Source organism: Lemur catta, chromosome 19 (genome assembly GCF_020740605.2).
Source record: "Lemur catta isolate mLemCat1 chromosome 19, mLemCat1.pri, whole genome shotgun sequence".
Lineage (NCBI taxonomy): Eukaryota > Metazoa > Chordata > Mammalia > Primates > Lemuridae > Lemur > Lemur catta.
Genome location: NC_059146.1, coordinates 12,947,347 through 12,967,235, shown reverse-complemented (window position 1 = coordinate 12,967,235; position 19,889 = coordinate 12,947,347). Strand labels below are relative to the sequence as shown.

General features: G+C 35.7%; 1 protein-coding gene across 1 annotated transcript; it reads left to right on the top strand.

Moving 5' to 3' along the window:
- Positions 1–925: 925 nt before the first annotated feature.
- Positions 926–15,893, top strand: LOC123624142 (transmembrane protease serine 11B-like). The gene is made up of 10 exons (XM_045531760.1): positions 926–991; positions 3,977–4,095; positions 8,022–8,137; positions 8,218–8,285; positions 9,788–9,948; positions 11,463–11,501; positions 12,503–12,680; positions 14,161–14,417; positions 14,770–14,912; positions 15,583–15,893. Exons 1-10 carry the CDS (start codon positions 984–986, stop codon positions 15,742–15,744), a joined length of 1,251 nt encoding a protein of 416 aa, XP_045387716.1. The 5' UTR covers positions 926–983; the 3' UTR covers positions 15,745–15,893.
- Positions 15,894–19,889: the final 3,996 nt, after the last annotated feature.

Below are 19,889 nucleotides of genomic sequence, written 5' to 3'. Positions count from 1 at the left end.
TCACAAAAATTAATTTTTGAAGTTTTTGAGGACCTGAATGTAAAAAGTAAAACTTTAAAATTTAGATGAAAATACTTTGAAGAAATCAAGATGAGAAAGATTTCTTACGATTATGTAGTACATAGCATAAAATATAAAGGAAAAGTATGATCAATTAGATCATTAGAAATTTAAAAATACCCATGCGGATGAAAAGATCCCATTACGTAATGAATTGTCAAGCTGCATCCTGGGAATGGGTGATTAATTAATAGGTGAACATAACTGATTAATATCCAGAATATATGAGGAACTCATATATATCCATAAGAAAAAAAGATTAACAACCTAATAGAAAAAAAGAAAAGCTAAATTTATTAACAGGATTCTGAGAAGAAGAAACCCAAATTCCCTCAGAATATGTGAAATGATGATTATTCTCATAAATAATTAAGGAAATGCAAATGTAAACCACAACTGGATAGAATTGTGTTTGTATCAGAATTGTGGCAATATTAGTTACATTCAAATTGATTCCTTGTGAAAAGACATTTGCCAAAAACTTCTACTTGTTTGTAGCTAGGTTGTAGCCAGTTTCAGTTGAGGAAGAACGAGTCAGTGTAATGGAATTGTCAAATACAGAGTTGGGAGATTATCCCTGTTTACCGCAAAGCTATTTCTTGGGTGTACCTCTTAGGCAACTAATTCAAACTGGGCTATTATTTTTTTCTAAATAACCAAGTCAAGGACATTTGTCATTCTCTGGATGACTCTTATCTTGAAACCATAGAAATGTGACTGTCATGAACACTAGTCAGACAAGTTTCATCTTAATTTGTTCTTTACATCTTACCCAGCCTATAAAAAACAACCAACCAACACTGGACATAGCACATAAGTCAAAAGCTATTCCAGAAGGTTCTTGTTTCTATCATCACTACCATCATCATCGTCGTCACCACCACCACCATTATCTCTGACACAGCCACAGCAATCAGAACATTATGTACAGGTAAATAGGATTTTATTTGGGAGATTGTAAAACTTCACAAGTTGCTATAGAGTATCTTCTAGTTTCTTGTTAATTGATTTCTTTCTATAATTCAGTTTTATTTCTGGACATTGTCAAGACACATGCTATTGTCTGAGGTCTAAAGGCCTTTTGAAGTCTCTGGGAAAGTTTCAGAGTTAAAAGTAAGAATCAGAATTCAGCAAAGTTTTGCTTACTGAGAAAGAATATAAGTATATAATTGACCTAAAACGTTAAGGAAACGAGGCTTAGCATTTCTTTTATAACCACCCATAAGAACACTACCATTTTTGTTTTCTAGCAATGTAATTGAAATCAAATTTTCTAGTGTTAAAAGGTTTTCTTAGAAATGATTTAAAAATCTGAATGCCATTACAGATCTTTGGAATAAGACACTTTACAATATAGATCCTGAATTAGCAGCTGACAAACTGCAGGTGTTCCTCAGAACGTCATACATTTTCACATGGGTTCCCTTCCATAGACTCTTCTTTTCAAAGCTCCAGAAGACAGTAGAGATGGAGGCTATTCAACCCATTTGATCATTATGTTTTCCTACCCCTCAGGCACATTTCTCTAGAGAAAAGTGTGATTTAAAACTCTATGGAAATAAAAAAGGTTTATTTTTATAAAATTCAGAGAATTTTTTTTAATGGAAAGTAGCCTTGGAAAAAATACAGAAAATTTTAAACTAAATTTGATCTAACACTTTTCATTATGTAACAGAATTCAGGTGCATATAATTCAAATAGTTTGTAAATGAAGTTCTAATAAATGAAAACTACATTTTTTTTTAATGCTTTGCTGTTTAACTGCTAGAGCAATGCCAGAATGTGGTGATAAGGAAATCTAACCTAAGAAATAATATCTAGCATGGACTGTGAGGAGAGAATTATAGTGAGACCGATATTTTAAAAGTGTGAATAATGTAATTAGCATCATTTTTATTAACATTTTATTAACATCATTATTGTAAGTTGATTAAGACAAAGGGTTGATTATATCAGAATAGCAAAGAGGTCTTGAAGTATGATTCAGTCTAAAAGTGAGGCAATTATAATTTAGATAATTATATGGAGTTGATTAAATTAATTGAAGATTACTTTTTAACTTATTCTCTTTGCTAAATGAGGGATTCATCTTGGAATGCAAATTTCTCCATTTGAAAAAAACTGTGGACAAAAATTAATTTGGCAAATGAAAGTAAATTGTTTCATGAATGGATCTTTTAAAAAATATTTAGAACAGTATTTTAACAAATTCAGATGTTATTCAGAAATAATAATCATTTCATCAATTCCTAGAGTCTATATATCACATTTACTAGAGGAAGGGTTGAATTAATCATAAATTACTATAATCTTTTAAATATAAAAGAATCTCTGCAGTTGTTTTTGCCATAAAGAAAGCCATTTGAGGGAAGAAAAGTCTTATCAGAGCTATAGTAAACAATGTGTATATTGTAGAAACTTCCAGAGCATCCAAAGGGACTTTTCAGAGAAAAGCCTCTTATAAACTGTAAAGTAGTGATTTTTTGTATAGAAATCATCTCACTACTTAGAATCATTATTTAGGCTACATAATGTTTGAGTCCTTCAGTCTAAGATGCATTTCTCAAAAAGACTAAGCTGCCAGACTAAGTTATAACTGGCTAATTTAAAACAAATTTGAGACCTTAGACTCACAGTGCACTTTTTATAGTCATTAGAAGAAACATGTTATCAAATATTAATAGGTTTATAAATATTGTGCAAAAAACATTATGCCTGCATAGCCTTTTTTTCCTCTGAGGGTAAGATTAAACAACCCCATTCAAGTATGGAACATGTCTGAAATAAGGAGTTTCTTTGAAGAGCTTTGATAAATAGTTTTGGTTCTGGGAAACGCCAATTAGCAAGTCATCTAAAGAGACAAAGATAGGATTAAGAAGAGAGAACAGAGTGAAGAGGAAATAAAACTGGGTGGAGTTGCACAGCTGTGGGATAAGGTCATATTTGAAAGAAAAAAAGAACTTATGTAGCTAAAAGTCAATTGGTCTTAGAAGGGATGAGAATAAAAAGATTTTCATATTTATAGGGAATATCTAATTCACCAAACATATCCCCTGATTATAAACTCTTCTGTTTGGCAAGGTTTACTTGGAATGATGCAGAATATAGAGATCGAAGAAACAGCTGAGGTTATTGTGAAATTTGAAATCAGAAATTTTCGTGTTACAGCCCTTCCTCCAATGGGCAATTACATGGTATTATGTCTTTTAAGATACAAAAAATAACTAGCATCCAAGCCTTATATAGATTAGGTTTAGTGTGGCCATAAAACCTGACTGTGACCCTAAACCGTTCTGTGTGTATGACGCCAAGCCACCATATTTTCTGATTCTCTTTTATATAATTGATGGGTTTTGATGATAAAACAACTAATGTAGCTATTAATTTATACTACATAAATAATCCACATTTGTTGTAGAAAAATTAGAAAATATAGTTAATCTCATAGCACCGGGATTACTGCAGTTGACACCATGGTGTTTCCTTCCAAATTTATTAGACCTATAATTAAAACCTGTTATATTATATATTTAATTGCATCTATAAATCTTTTTATAAATCTTTTCATGTTTATGATATGGCTATAGTTTACAAATAAACCTAATGTTTTGGAACCTGCTTTAGATTAAAAAAAAAAAAACAAAAAAATGCAAGTCAATTTCTCCTGAGCTACATGAGGACAGAAACCATGTCTATTTTGCTAACTGCTGTATCCCCAGAAGCTAACATGTGCTCAAATATGATTTAAGTGAATGAGCATTAGAGTCTCTTTGAGGTGTCTGAGGTTTCTATGTTTAAACTAACATAAGGAACTAATGCACAAATCATAAATCACGTGTAACCATGAGTTAAAGGAGAGCCAGGTAGATTTAGAATGTCTGTCATCTGATTTGAGCCATTTTTTCCTCTTTTATAGGTACGACACATCTTCCGGAAGACAATCTTGGCCACTGTGGAAGACAATCCTTATTTTTCTTGGAGTGGCGGCAATCTTGGGAGTAACCATTGGTCTCCTTGTTCATTTTCTGGCAGTTGGTCAGTATTGGCTATTTTCAATTTTTACCCTTACTACTAAATCTCCTTTTAGTTTTAAACACGGGTAAGAAATAGCATGAATATTAAGTTTCTTCTTGAAAGTTTTCTCATTTATTTATTATTTTAGTTCAACACAATACTTTTCCATTTTTTGACACAAAAGTTTATAATTTTTTTGAATCAGATGCCTCCTTATAAATTAGATCACTAGCTATGGCAGAATGGGTGAGACTCAAATGCTCAATATTCATTGTCATCAAAGAAGCTTATGTTTTGGGCTTGTGCTGTGTTGTTACATCCTGTACTAAATACATCTTAAACTGTAGAGATCCTTGCTCTTCTTGGCTCAACTCTGCTATTGGTAATTAAGACATGATGAGTAAGCAGCAATGGATAATCCACAAATGACTCTTTTAATAGTAAATGGTCAAGCATGGTTGAATAGCTAAATATTGGTACAAACTTGATTTGATTTTTAAAACCTTTATTAACAGTACAATCACAAAGCTTGGTTTTCCAATTTATTTTTACCTCTCAGAAAAAGATGCCTTTAAATTGTGCAATTGTTTAATATTATTAAAAAAATTTGACAACCATGATTCCATTTGATCCTCAATAATCCTCTGAGCTAGGGAGGGCAGGTTTTACTGCTATCCCTATTTTCACATGCAGTACACTGAGGCTCAGAAAACCCAAGTGACTTGCTTGATATCACAAGGTTTTAAATGGCATAGCTCACTTAAACGCTTACTATTAATATACTTAATATCTTAAGTATATTATTCTACTTTATCATGATTTTTCTGAGTTGTATTTCTCTGAAGTATATTAACCTACACAATAATGCAGTGCAGAGAAGTTTTGGCTGATTCAGTGACAACTCCACATTTTCTTTCAACATGGCTTCTCCTTTGTTTCTCCGCAACATTCTTGGGACTTGTCCTTCAGAAGGGTAGTTGTTGCTTATAGTCTCTTGCCTGCCATATCTATCCATAAAATTTTCATTGCATGGATCTTTCTGTCCTTTCCTTTACTCATTAAAAAATAACATTCTTCACATAACGTCCTTAAGGACAATGCTCTAAGTCATCAAAAATCAAACCCCCTGTGAGTAAATTGTATCAATATGTTAGTGGAGCCCAGCAGTTTAATTATTAATAGTTACCCTTCCAAAATACAGTTTGCATCTTAACAGGTCCCTTTTCCTCAGGAAACAATGCCTCAATGGGAAGGCATGATGCGAGGGGGAACCACGGCACCCTGGCTTGAGCAGCAAGAGTGCAGACCAGAATTCACCCTTGAATGTCCTTACATGGTCAACCACCTAACATTTCAGATACAAGGCTAGAGCTGCTTATATTACTTGAAGTTAAATCAGTTGAACTGGGCCACTTGGGGAGAAAAAATAGACATACAAACTCTGTTGTAAAGGTTGTTTGGAGTTTGCAAGATGGGTTTGCTCTAGGATTCTGGCTTAGGAACCAGCACAATCTTTGTTAACACTGAGAACAACTTAAGTTGGATGACAGCTATTGTAGTCCCTCATTTAAGTGGTATGAAATCAGTTTTCCTTAAAGCTCTTGTTCCTCAAGCCATTTTTTCATTCTTGAGTTTCCACCTCCTGGATTAACTCAGAGATCAATATTTCATAAGAATCATTATTCTAGAAATTACTTGGTTCAGCTCTTTCTTAACTGTTTTACTTAACTCTATTTCTAAAAGTTTATGTACACATGTATAAGCAATTCCAAAATCCTTCAGATGGTTTATGTGATAGTTCTAAGTCCTGGCATCCCCTCAGCATCACCTGTGCAGCTCTTTTAAAGAAGTGTTCATTCTGGGCCCTACCCATAGGTTACCTGATTCAATAGGACTGGGGCCCATGTGTGCCTTTTGGAAGCTTTGTGGTGATTGTGCTGTATAGATAGGGTTATAATCTACTAGTCTATGACAGGGTTTTCGAGAGGTAATAACATATATGTCTATCTTAAGATAAAAGACTTTATCATAAACTTTGGGATCCAGGGCAGGTTACCAGGTAAGACTGTTGCTATGTCTGTAAAACTGAAAATCACTGGCCACATTATAGGGTATAGAATAGATTCCCATCAATTTATTGAAATAATTGTAGTAGCTGAAGCTGTCGTAACAAAATGCCACAGACTGGCTGGCTTAACCAACAGACATTTATTTTCTTACAGTTCTGGAGACTAGAAATCTAAGACCAAAGTGCTAGTAGGGTTAGTTTCTGCAGAGGCCTCTCCTCCTGGTTTACAAATGGCTACCTTTTCACTATGTCGCATATGGCCTTTCCTCTGGGTGTGTGTGTGTTATTGGGTGGGGTGGAGTGAGAGAGATAAGAAGAGAGAAAGATCTGGCGCTCTTAGAAGGACACCAGTCCTATTGGATTAGGGCCTCATCCTTATGATCTTATTTAACTTTAATTCCCTTTTTAAAAGTCCCATCTCCAAATACGGTCACATTGGTGTTTGGAGTTTCAACATATGAATTTGGGGGGAGGGGACAAAATTCAGTCTGCAACAATAATCAAGGGAAAATTAATTTTAAAATGTCACCTTGAGCCAATATGGTTTTCCAGTAAAATTATAACTAAAGTCATGAATGTAAAAATCATGGTTTCTCTAAGCTGGGTGTGATATATACCCAGGTTCAGCATTTTGCATGTAACGCAAAGTTAGCAGATTTTAGTTGTTTGCACTAGCTCCTTTGGTGACAAATTTCACAGATTAAAATCATAAAATAGTAGGAAGAAGAGGGTCTTGGAGTTTATCTATTGTAATTTAGACTTTGTGATTAATAAAGAAAATCCTGAGGGCTAAAGTGATATGCCAAGATGGGGCAGCCAATCTGTGGCAGGGCTGAAACTAGCTCCTGTAACTTCACGTGCATTATTCTTTTCAGATGACCTCAGGTAACTTCTCAGAACCTGGCATTTGACTTTCATATGCACTGGTTACCCTAAGGAAAAATATGGAAATCTATAGAAATACAGGAAATCAGTTTTTATTTTAGACTAAAATTATTTCTGACTTATAGGACAATGAATTATTTCAGCACAGGAGATCATAGTTTTCAGGCTCTTCGAGACTATGTGATGTATTTTTAAGGTGGATCAAAAACATAATTGCTCTCAAAATATAGGAATGGCTAATTACTTAACCAAAATAGGGTAACTATTTTATATTAGCTCCTATTTTTGAAAGTACAGTTATAACCTGGAAGAATGACCTCTAGGCTTATCCTATTTTAAATTATGGTGGCCTAAGGTATCAGGCCAAGCAGTTTATATTTGGGGAAAGGAAAAGAGGGGAATATATGTCCTTGTGCTGCACACCAAACACCATCCGCCACACGCTGTAGGGAGATGGAAGGGCAGCACAGAGTCCTCCAGGAATGACATCAAGGAATGGAAAGCAGGCTGAGAGGCAATGGGCATACCAAAGGTGCAAGAGAGTGTAAGTAAATTGATCCAGAAAGTGAAAGGTGGTGCTGGTAATGTTTCCTGTGTCAGAACTGCTTAGAAAGATTAATTGTGTAATTACTAGGCTAAGAGTTTAGATTATACACAAGAAATAGGTTTCATCTTAAGTGTATACTCAGGTAATTGTTAGTGACTGCTGACATTGCTGTTTTGAGGAAGATGCTGAAGGTATATCTGGATTTAGCAGGACAGTGATATGTATTATCACATGAAGGAAAGAAGAGAGGTCATTCAATGGAACCTGGGCAGTTGCCATTTGTAAAATGAATGGATATCCATTTTCCTCCATTCTCTTCCCCTTCCCTTCTTCCTCCCTTAGGTTATTTCTAACACTGGCTTGAATATTAGTTTTGAAATGGAGATATAAATGGACTTGAACCCACTTCTTGTTTTAAAATTCTTTGAGTATTTCCTTATTTTACAGGAAAGATTTACTATTATCAAGGTGATTTTCATATTTCTGGAGTCATATACAATGAAAGTTGTACAAATGCAGCTTCACAAAACAGCACAGATCTAAGCAAAGATATTGAGACTAAGGTAAATCAAAGATTTCTTTTATTAATTTTATTATAAATTTGAAATAGACATATAATGGTGGCTCTTTTTTCTCTTGACAGATGTCATATACATTTCAAAATTCTAGTATATATAAAGAATATGTCAACTCTGAGGTCATCAAACTTTTGTAAGTACAAATTCATTTAAGGTCTTTGGAAGGAGGATAGGTAATGTATCACACAGCCCTGATTTTAGATAACAACATATAAAACAAACATAAAGACAGAGATGAAAGAAAGAAAGAAAGAAAGAAAGAAAGAAAGAAAGAAAGAAAGAAAGAAAGAAAGAAAGAAAGAAAGAAAGAAAAGAAGTAAAGAAAGAGAGAGAGAAAGAAACAAAGAAAAAGAAAGGAAAAGAAAAGAAAAGAAGGAAGAAAGAACAAGCTTTCCATAAAATAAAGTATCACTGTATTTAGCAAATTTCTGTTCAGGGCAAGAACTATTATATGCAAACCTGTAATCTCCTCTATAGCTGCAGGGGAATTATAAGGTTGTTGATGTTCAGTGCTAACTGACTCCTATGATGAAAGAGAATTGTAACTCTATGGAAAAGAAGTAATCCAACCTGATTGTTTTTCTACCCATATTCTAACCACCTCTTCTGCCATCCACGCCCATCTGGCCATGCCTTCCCTAAAGTAATCCTCTTTTGGTTTCTTTAGTTATTAGAATTCCTGCAAGAGCTGTGAAACAAAGTCAATATTTTAAGATTTGATTTGTCCAAATATGCCTTTGAAGGGTGCCCGAGGGTAGTGGTAGTAGGAATGGGTGCAGGGAGGAAGATATGGTATATGGGGAAGAGGGATAAACATAGAGTGCGCTTGTAATTTGGTTACTGCCAGCATCTATTCTGGAGAATTCTGAACTCACAGAACAAAATAAACAAAAAATACAGCTGACCAACCAATCTACTCACTCACAGACAAACAAAAACCTTCAAAGACCCTTCAACTGATCATAATTATTTGAGTATAGAATCGTGGATTCATTTTTTTACAAATTGTGATTAATATGGCTTTTGGTTTGAAAGCCTTAAAAAATGAATTAATCTCCTTTTCTGATTAGTAAAAAGAATGTACTAAACATATAATCAAGATGCTCTTCCTGCCGTAGAGTGCTCTCTCTGAGCTTTCTGATCATGTGTATCTATTGGGGCAGGCTGGTTATGTGTAAGAAACAATAGGAAGAAGCTGAGCGCTGGCTCCCAGTGTATGCTGGAAATTGTCTTTTGAATGCTTCCCTGCACTGCCTTTATATTTAACTCTCCTCTCTTTAAAATTAAATTATTAAAAAAATTCTGCACGAAAGCACTGGTTCTTTTTATTGTATCACAATAAAATCTTAGGCCAGTCATTTGTTGGCTGATACTCAGTTTCTCACATGTGTTTAAAATATTCTGATTTCTATAATAGTTTGTAGTCCATATCTTCTTCCATAAATAGCAACTCTGAACTAGTTAGAAGACTTTTAGGGAACCTTGCACTTTGTACACACTGGGACCATATCTGCATATTTTTTCATGGATACATGTAAAGGAAATATGATAATTAAAATGTGGGCAATTCAATATGTTCACAAAATATCTAAAAGATCAAGAAGCAACACAATAAAACATCTCCGTTGTTTCTAGGCCTTATGGCAATGGTTCCAGTGTACAGTTACAGCTGACATTCAAGTTTCCTCCAGCAAAGAGAGATCACATGAGGACTAAAATCAAGGATCTCTTACATAAGATGTTGGAAGAAAACATGTCATCCTGGAATGCAGTTCCTGATTCCATTAAACTTACAGGTATGTGACTTATTTCCGTTATATTCTATCACTTAGGGTTCTGGTTACCATTAAAAAAAAGAACTAAAAATATGAATAAGAACATAAATGCTAACTTTCCTAGTCCGATTACATCCAACATTTAACTATTCAGACCTCAGACCAGTTCATACATTGACTATCAGCCCCTTGAACTTCTATGTGTTATATTTATATATCCTGAAACTAAGGATATATAAGCTAAGTGTTTCAGGAATTTGCGAAAAAATATGCTTACCAAACTCCATCATTCCTAGCAGTGACTTGGTAATGGAAGGAGCAGTCCCATGGAATGGTTGTCCGAAGAGTGCTAGGAATGAGGGTTCAACTGCAGAAATGCATGTGAGTTTGGAAGGGCTGGCCGTTACGCTTGGAAAAGGGGGTGAGGGTCCTAATGAAGCAGCTTTCCTCCTTATTCCCTACTTTTGTCAGGATCTCATGACAGGGAGCAAATTTAGGGTCTTCATGGTCATTAGTAAGGAGATTGCAGGAGTAAGAACCAAGTTGGGGATGGGAGTCCTCACTGATTCTTGTGGAAGAATTGGAGTCGTACTACTCTTAAATAAAAAAGTTGCCTGGAATAATTCCCTAGAAAACAAAGGAAAGAAATGATAGGATTTTGCCCCCATAGAGAAAATGAAGTTTGTAAAGATCCTGAAGGTCCTGCAAAGATCTTGAAACTCTCACTTGGATTGTTAAAAGGCCTGCGAGGTGGTAATTGTGTGGTTCCAGAGCCCAGTTTTGTGGTTCTTCCAGGATGACCGTTTATCCTAGTGTCTTTGAAGGTTTGAAAGGCTGCCAGCTGCCAGTGACAGCTTCTTCGCCTGAGAATACAGACTCTGTCACCAACGGGCCACTCACAGGAAGTGCGTTTGAGGGGGAGCTTCTCAGGGAGGCAATAAAATTGCTCTGTTGGTAGTTGCTGGGAAAGAGGGCTGCCCTGGTCACTGTCCCTCTATGTCCCAGGGAGTACAGTCAGCATGTTCTAGTGTTTCTGCCTTTGGTTCCCTCCTCTTCTCTTTCTCTCTAAAGGTTCTTTCCAGTAGGAACAAGATTTAAATTTAAGTTCTTAAAATTTCATAATTCAGTCTTAGTAGGGAGATTACTCAAGAGCAGGATGGGCTGAATGAAATATAGTTTTAATTGAAATTTTTAAAAATATAGATAATTTTCAGCATTTCAGAATACAAATAATTACCATAGAGAAAGACATTCAAATATTTATAAGAGCGTCAGCTTCTTATTTTACTGAATATTTTACTACAATTATCATAAAATTGAAATCTTTGTTATTTATTTTCCTTTCACCTTTCCTATACTACCTGGTTAAGATGTGGAGAGATGGTCAAAATATAACACATAGAAGTTCAAGGGGCTTATAGTCAATATATGAACTGGTCTGAATAGTTAAATGTTGGGTGTAATTGGGCTAGGAAAGTTGGTGATATTTTATTTATTTTACTTTGTTTTATTTTATTTTATTTTTTTACTTTCAGAAATCAGCAAGGCTAATTACGAACAGCTTACCAACAACTGTAAGTTAAGAACATTTATTATACATTTGATACATTCACAAGTATTTCATCATTTTTCTAAAAATGATCTTTGAAGCACACCATATGGAAATCCACAGTACTCTTTTAAAATGACTGGATATACTGGATATCTACTAGGAATTTCTTCTTGAAAAACAACACTGGTCTATGAATTTTAACATTTGTAAGGAATTATGCAAAAAGGTGAAATGAGAATTTATTTCAAATAATGAAATATGAGGGAAGAATATCATAGTTAAACAAGTTAAAATAAGAAAGGCTGCAGGAAAAAAGGACAACATAGAATAAGAACAAACTATAAAACTAGGCTATATGAAATACACTTATTATACGATAAAATAGTTCATCTTTTTAAAAATTCTTATGTTTACTTTTACTTTTTAGAGACGTGGTCTTACTGTGTTGCCCAGGTTAGAGTGCAGTGGTTATTCACAGGCGCAATCATAGCGCATTACAGACCGGAACTCCGAGGCTCAAGCTATCCTCTTTCCTCAGCCTCCCAAGTAGCTGGGACTACAGGAACACACCACCGCATCTAGCTACATCTTTTAAATAAATTCTCTTGAGAGTATCATGTTGGCCACAATATACATCCATGCATTCATGCACTCAATGGATATTTATGGAATATCTCTTGTCCACATGGTGCCTTGCAGCCAGCACTACATATACTAAGCAAGATGCAAATATTAACGCGGCTAAGTCTCCCCACCTTCAAGAATTTTGCAATCTAGCTGTGGAGACAAGAATTATAACAAATAGATAGAATAAAAGGCAGTGGTTGAGACTGGAAAAGAGGATAAGAGTCACTCACACCAAGATGGAGTGAGGGGACCATTGTGAGAATACACTGCAAGAAAGAAATAGCATTGATTAAGGGATGCCGATCACCGGAGGGTTTTAAGTAATATTTTAAGATATATTTCTTATACGGCATAATCAAAGATACCTGCTCTTGTGTAAATAAAACCTTTTCCTAGGTTGTGGGAGACGACTGGTCAACAGTATCATAGCTGGCAACAAAATCGTAAATGGAAAAAATGCCCTGGCAGGGGCATGGCCGTGGCAGGCCAGCATGCAGTGGAAAGGCAAGCACTACTGCGGGGCCTCTCTGGTCAGCAGCCGGTGGCTAGTGTCTGCAGCTCACTGCTTTGCTAAGTAAGTTTGAAAGTGACTGAATGAAGGATGTTGGGTGCAGGTCTATTCTGGATGGCCCGTAGGGGTTAACCTAACTGTGTGAAGGTTCATCAATGCCAAATGAAATTTAGAGTCATACAGGAAATTTATAATAAACTGCGTAATTGAAGGGCAAGCAAAGCATTTGAATTAGGGAAAGGAAGGAAAATTGAATGGAAGCAATTAACATTTTCCAAATAGCTACCTTGGCCTGACCTTAAGTGCTTTACTTATATCATTTCATTTAATCACAACAATAATTCTATATGGAAGGTATAATTTAAAGTATTTAAAGATGAGGAAACCAAGGCTTAAGAGAGGTGATATAACTTGTCTAAGATCATACAGCTCTTAGATAAAAGAAATTGAGTGTGAACTCCAGTATGTCTGACTGCAGTGCTTATTTGTCTTGCCGTCCAGAGGTTTACAATCTAGTTGAAAAAATGTAACGTCATATATTAGAGGCACAAGGTAGTACAGTATAGTAAACATCACATGATGAAAATTTGAAGAAGAAAGTGAGCATATCCATCAGGTGTAAAATTTAATCTAGACCCAAAAGATGGAAGATTTGATTGATAGGGGCAGGTGGATGGGACAGAGTAATATGTATCTGAGTTGTGAAAACAGTCTTCTTCAAAATGTGTGGAAAAGGAACAACACTGCCTGCAGGACTTGTTAAAAGCGTACATCCTTAAGCATCACACTAGGCCTTTTAAGTATAAATCTCTGGAGGCAGAGCCTGAGTTGATTCTAAGAGAATGAAGTTTAAGCAGCGCTGCTGGTGATCTTGTGGAATCACTGAAGATTTTAGAATGGTCGATGGATAGGAGAGTGTCACGGTTACATGAAGGTCTTGAAACCTTAAAAAAAAAAATAACATCTGGAATTTTGAAAGAAGGGTGAGAATAATTAAACAGGATGTTAGGTCCTAAACTGAGAAAGAGTCTCAGTGGGGAACTGGAGATACTGGTTAGAAAATCTAGATTAGAAGACAAGATGCGTAGACTAGTTCAACATAATAGGGTGACTGGGTGAGATCAAACTGCAATCCTTTATAGACGGGTACCCAGAGCCTGCCGCAGGCTCTAGGAATCCACAGTATATGGCAATAAGACTAATTCTGGACCCAGTCCACTTATGACACTGAGCGTGCTCATATAATTCCTGCCAAAATCCATTGCTAGGAAACTGGATGGAACTGAATTACCAGGAGAAAATATCAGTGACCCTACTTGAAAGGATCTTCTGAAAGTCGACAGGTCTAAGAGTTCTCAGCACTATTTTTATGTAACTGCAACATTTATAACATCTCCATGTGAAAGATGTTTTAAAAATAGAATTTAAGCGGTTTATAGTGTTGGCTGGGAACCTCATGCCTTGTAGTTAAGAGATAAAGACCATTAATAACACTGTTGTGACCCAGAAACTGAGTGTGTTTTAATTACATTGTATCCTCTAGGAAAAATAATTCAGAAGATTGGACTGTCAACTTTGGAACTGTATTAAATAAACCATATATAACACGGAAAGTCCAAAACATTATTTTTCATGAAAATTATAGCAGTCTTGCTTATAACGATATCGCCCTTGTGCGGCTTGCTGAAGAAGTTTCTTTTACAAAGTACGTTCGTAGGATTTGTCTTCCTGAAGCCAAAATGGAGCTTTCAGAAAATGACAGTGTTGTAGTTACGGGATGGGGAACACTTTATATGAATGGTAAGATTTTTTTATAAAAGCATTATTGCTTCATGGGAATAATTATTTAATTGATCAATCAATCATCCTCTCACTCGATTAGTCAATCCATAAATATACTGAAAAGAAAACTAAGTGGAGGGACAAAAAGCATGGCCCCACATTGTTGCCACTTTCTAACCCATCTCTGGGAATGGAAATTGAAAAAATTGGAATTATTTGTTAGGCAGTAAAGTGTAACAAATATCTGGAAGAGATTAACTAGCTGGGACTGGCCTAGTTGTTGGTGACTAAAAGAATCTGTTTTATGCGTATTCTGGACCCTACAAACAAAGCTAAGATCCCCATAATATGGAGCATTTATTGCCTTTAGGTCCCCTTCCAGTGATACTCCAAGAAGCCTTTTTGAAGATTATTGACAACAAAAATTGCAACGCCCCGCATGCATTGTCTGGTGCGGTGAGTGATGAAATGCTATGTGCTGGATTTATGTCAGGAGAAGCTGATGCATGTCAGGTATGTCTAGCTACATTATCAAATCATTTTCTCCCAAAGACCCAACCAAATAGAAATTGTTTTCCACATATTTTTTTGTTGTTGTTAATGATTTTCACCTAGTAGCTTCTCATTTCAATCCACTAAAAAGTTGATTAATCCCATTTATGTACCAGACATCAGCCTACATACTAAGGATGCAAGGGTGAACATAATCCTGCCCTCAGGAAGTTATCAGTCTGGAATCCAGACAGGAAGTAATACTTAGACATTTGTAAGATAATATTGGTCCTGTTTTCTGGGCAACATACAGACCTAGAATGTTACCTCCCCCTTAACCAGAGATGCAGAAAGAGGCTGAGCGTGTCCTGCAGTGACTCATTCCTCAGAGGCTTCATCAGGGACACTTAAGCTCAGTGCAGTGTCCTCAGCTGCCAAGTCACCTTCCCCATATTCAAGGCTGGACTCACTATAAAGGCAAATGCTCATCTTCCCAATCCACCATTTGGCAGCTGTAGGCAATTATATTTCAGACTGTAACTGCCTTGGGCTTTGAAAAAACCCAAGGGTGTTAGAGTTCTAAGTCAAAAGACGGCAGATTGATTTCAGTGCCCAGGAGGTATTGATAACTCCAGAGGAGAGGTAAAAGGAAATTCTTTGACAAGAAACATGTTTTTCCTTCGACTTTTAGAATGATTCTGGTGGACCACTAGCTTATCCTGATTCCAGAAATATCTGGCACCTTGTTGGAATAGTAAGCTGGGGTGATGGATGCGGTAAAAAGAATAAGCCAGGTGTCTATACGCGAGTGACTTCTTATAGAGATTGGATTACTTCCAAGACTGGACTCTGAAAGCAAAGTAATTATAAGATAAAATGTAAAAACAATTGCGGGGTATTCTTATCTGTTGATTCAGGATCTTTTTCTTTTGATTGTTGGTAAACAAACTATTTTCTTATGTACAAAAATATAAATGTCTTTATCCATATTTTATTTTACCTAAGACACTCTCCATTCGTTTTTTTTTTAACCAAAATAGGAGATAGGAAAAAATGAAATAAAGAAGGCCAACATATAATTTTTATTAATAGCCCAGTTATGGTTTATTTTACCATTATATTTAGAATTGACCTTAATTTGTTTTTCGGAATGGAAAGAAAATAAAATACACATTCTGTTAGTATAAGAACATACATGCATGATGATTTCACTGTACTAGTCCGGGGGTACTAGATGCCGTTGAGCGAGCATGTGTACTGTGTGGCAATTGAACTCATAAGGACTGAGTGAATAGAGCAACGAATCTGCATCAAATTTTGTGTTAAGCTTGAACATACTTCCACGGAAACTATTTGGATGATTCAGAAGGCTTTTGGCGATGATGCAATGAGTGCAGCACAAATAAAACTGTGGCACGAACGCTTCAAAGATGGTCAAGAATCTGTTGAAAGTGATACACATTCTGGAAGGCCTGCAACAAGCTGAACGCCTGAGAATGTTGAATGTGCATGGGCTGCAATCAACAAAGGTCCCAAGGTGCCTACTTTGAAAGGGACTGAGGTGTCATTGTCCTGTATACAATGTTTCTTGTATCTTGTATCTTCTTCATTAAATGTCTCCATTTTTCATATTACATGGCTGGACACTTTCGAACTGACCTCATATATATATAATGGAATACTATACAGCCATAAAAAGAATAAAATCATGTCTTTTGCAGCAATATGTATATAACTAGGAGTGATTATCTTAATGAAACAATTCAGACACAGAAAGACAAATAGTACACGTTCTCATTTATAAGTGGTAGCTAAACAATACATACATATGGAAGCAGAGTATGAAATGATGGAAAAGGATTCTAGAAGAAACAATTATATGTTATTAGAACATGTTGTTATTCTGCATAATTATTATGCTTGTTTATGACAACAAAATAATTCCATCGTACTTTCTTATGTTGTTGCCTTAAAATTAATTACCTTCATTTAAAATTTATCACAGCAGGCAATCATGGTTGAATAAACAAAACTTTATTTTCACTAAATATATTAATAGGAACGTATACAAGAATTCCATTAAACAACTATCTCAGGTTTTATAAGCCTTGGTTTGTGCTTTTTAAGTCAGATTATCGCCATCTACCAAAGACAACGAGACAGAAACCACTAACCAAGGTAATGAGAGATCATCCCCACATTATCTTTTCTAGTCTTTTGATGAAAGAAAAAGGATTAAGAAAAATCAAACCAAACTATGATCAGAGCAGGAAACTTAAGAGCCAGAAAGATATTCTAAGTTAACCTGGCTTCCTTTTAAAGAAAATGCTGCTTGTCACCTGAATTGTTGATCCTTCTACCTGTCCCTAATGCACTATAATGACATCATTCAGAGGATTAGCATCTCGGTAATCACGGAGAATTAGTCTGGGAGCACCTCTCTCTCCTGGGTAAAATCCTACTCCACCCTTCACTCCCCATCTTGACAGTCTGAGAGAATTAAACCTAAAATCCTTATTATGACTTCCAAATTCACAAAAAGCTTGACTCACTCTTCCTACTCATTATTCAAGACACAGTTCAGGAGTCACCTCCTACCAGGTCACTTTTCCTGACATCTCCAGACTGGTGCTCTAGATTGCCCCAGGTCTGCACCTGTTGCTGCATTTTCCACAGATGTGAAACTTATCTGTTTATACATCTGGGTCTTCTAATAGACCACGAGCTTCACAAGGGCTGTCTTTCATCTCTGTGTTCCTGGACTTGTGGCTGGATCGATGCAGGTAGTCATCGTGTCCAACTGAATAAAAATGAAATGCGCTATCATAATCTGGCTGTTACATATGTTTCTGTATTATGTCCCATCATGCCCTTGCATGTAACCTATGTTCCAACCACTGTATTACTCAGGATTTCTAAAACCTGCTATTCTGGACTTTTCCAAATGGTGTACTCCTTGTCTGAAATACTCTTCTCTGACATTTTTTTTTCCTGATAAACTCCTACCGTGCTTTAAAAATTAGCTCATACTTTCGTGAGATTTTTTTTATCCATTGTATTTTTAAAGATTTTGTGCTTATTGTCCTCAAGACATCATCTCATCCTGAAAAGTTCTACAAAGCCAGCAAATACAGTTCATTTTTGGTGAATATTAATTTGGCCCTAACTCCCCAAGAACCTATATTTATTGCCAATTCTCCCTTTTCTTCTCTACTCCGATCCACATAGAGGATAAGCTTTTATTTCAATTCAACAAGTATATTTAAATTTTTTTAATTGCATAAAAAACATATGAACACATTATCCTTGTGAAGAAAATGAATCCATTATAGATCAGGCTAAAGTTTCTTTAATCATTTCCAATTCTGGACTCTTTCTTTCTCTGGAGTAATCCTTATCTTTTTTAATTTCAGCCTATTGTGGGGGTTCAAATGGTTGCTGCTGCAAAAAACATCACGTCTCCATGAACTTTTACTAGAGAATCCAAAAGCAGCCTCACTTCTGCCTTGGAAGGCCTCTGACTTGATAAATTGAGTCAACCCACCATATCTACTATAACCTCATTTCTTCTAACACCTGCATAACATTCCATAAATTGATATACCATGGTTCCTTTAACCATTCTCCTACTGATTAGTAATTTGTTTTCATTTTTTTGAAATGGTTAATTTTGTAATAAACATCATCATATATTCCTGTTTGAGTCGGGATAGACACCTAGAAGTGAAATTGCTTGGTTACAGGGTATATAGTTTTAAAATTAAGAAGATACTACCAAGCAGCTCTCTGAAGTTGTTACCTCAATTCTAACTTCTATCATCAGTGTATGAGAGCCCATTTTCCCACACTCTTACCAAATCTGGAAATAGTATTTTTAATTTAGTAGTACCACATTATTGTTTTAATTTATATTTCTATAAATACTAATGGATGAGATTAAGTACCTCCTTGTATACTAATGGCCGTCTTTTATAAATACTCTGTTAAAACCCTGTATCTACTTAATAATGAGTTTTAAAAATATTTTATTCACTTCTAAGAGATCTACATGTATTTTAGATGTTAATCACATATTTGAAACATATAACTTATTTACTGACTATCTACTGGATACTCAACGCTGTGATGATCATATAAAAAATGGAGAAATATAAAATATAGTCCTTGCCTACAAGTTTAAGCAGCTTGTACTTGGGGTGATAAGACCACCCAGAGTATAGATTCAAATAAAAATCAATCCAACAGCAGATGACTAAATCCAAAATGAATATTGATAACAGTAAATGATCAGATACCAGAAAAAAAGAGAGCGAAGAGGATGATGGTTTACAGGGAAGGCTTGGTGAAAGAAGTGGCAATTAGGTTCAACCACGAAGCAGGAAGTGGATGATGGATAGAAATGGCAATCTTGTCAGCACTAGACGCTATAAATAAGGTCAGGGAGGTAGGAAAGCACTTGCCATTCAAGAAAGCAGACTGTGAGAAATGGCTGGAGTAAAATCAAGCTTTAGGTAAAGTCATTATTAAGACAGTGCATGTCCTGGGCATTGTGCCAAGCACTTGGTATACATGGTCTCAGTTGATACAGTACGTTTACAAGTATTGTCCTGCTAGAGAAAGCTGAAGCTCAGAGAGATCCATGTCCAAAAGCTACTTGTCAGTGGACCTGGCGTTGGAAGAGAGGTCATGCCCTTTCTGTTGCACCATGCTACTATGGAACAACATGGTTAAAGACAGATGGCATTTTGAAGGGCATAGAAAAGCAACCAAACAAATGTATATTTTATCCTGAAAGCAGGTGAGAGTTTTAAAGATTTTTAAATAGAGAAACATCATGACTATGTGTTTTGGGAGGATGAATCACACAAATCAATATCATTATTCAGACCTCTGCCGGAAGCCCCTTCCTCAGAAAGGGCATTTCTCATCACCTATAGATAGCCACCCCTACCCGACCCACCACTTTCTACTCAATCACACTGCTTTATTTTCTTTATA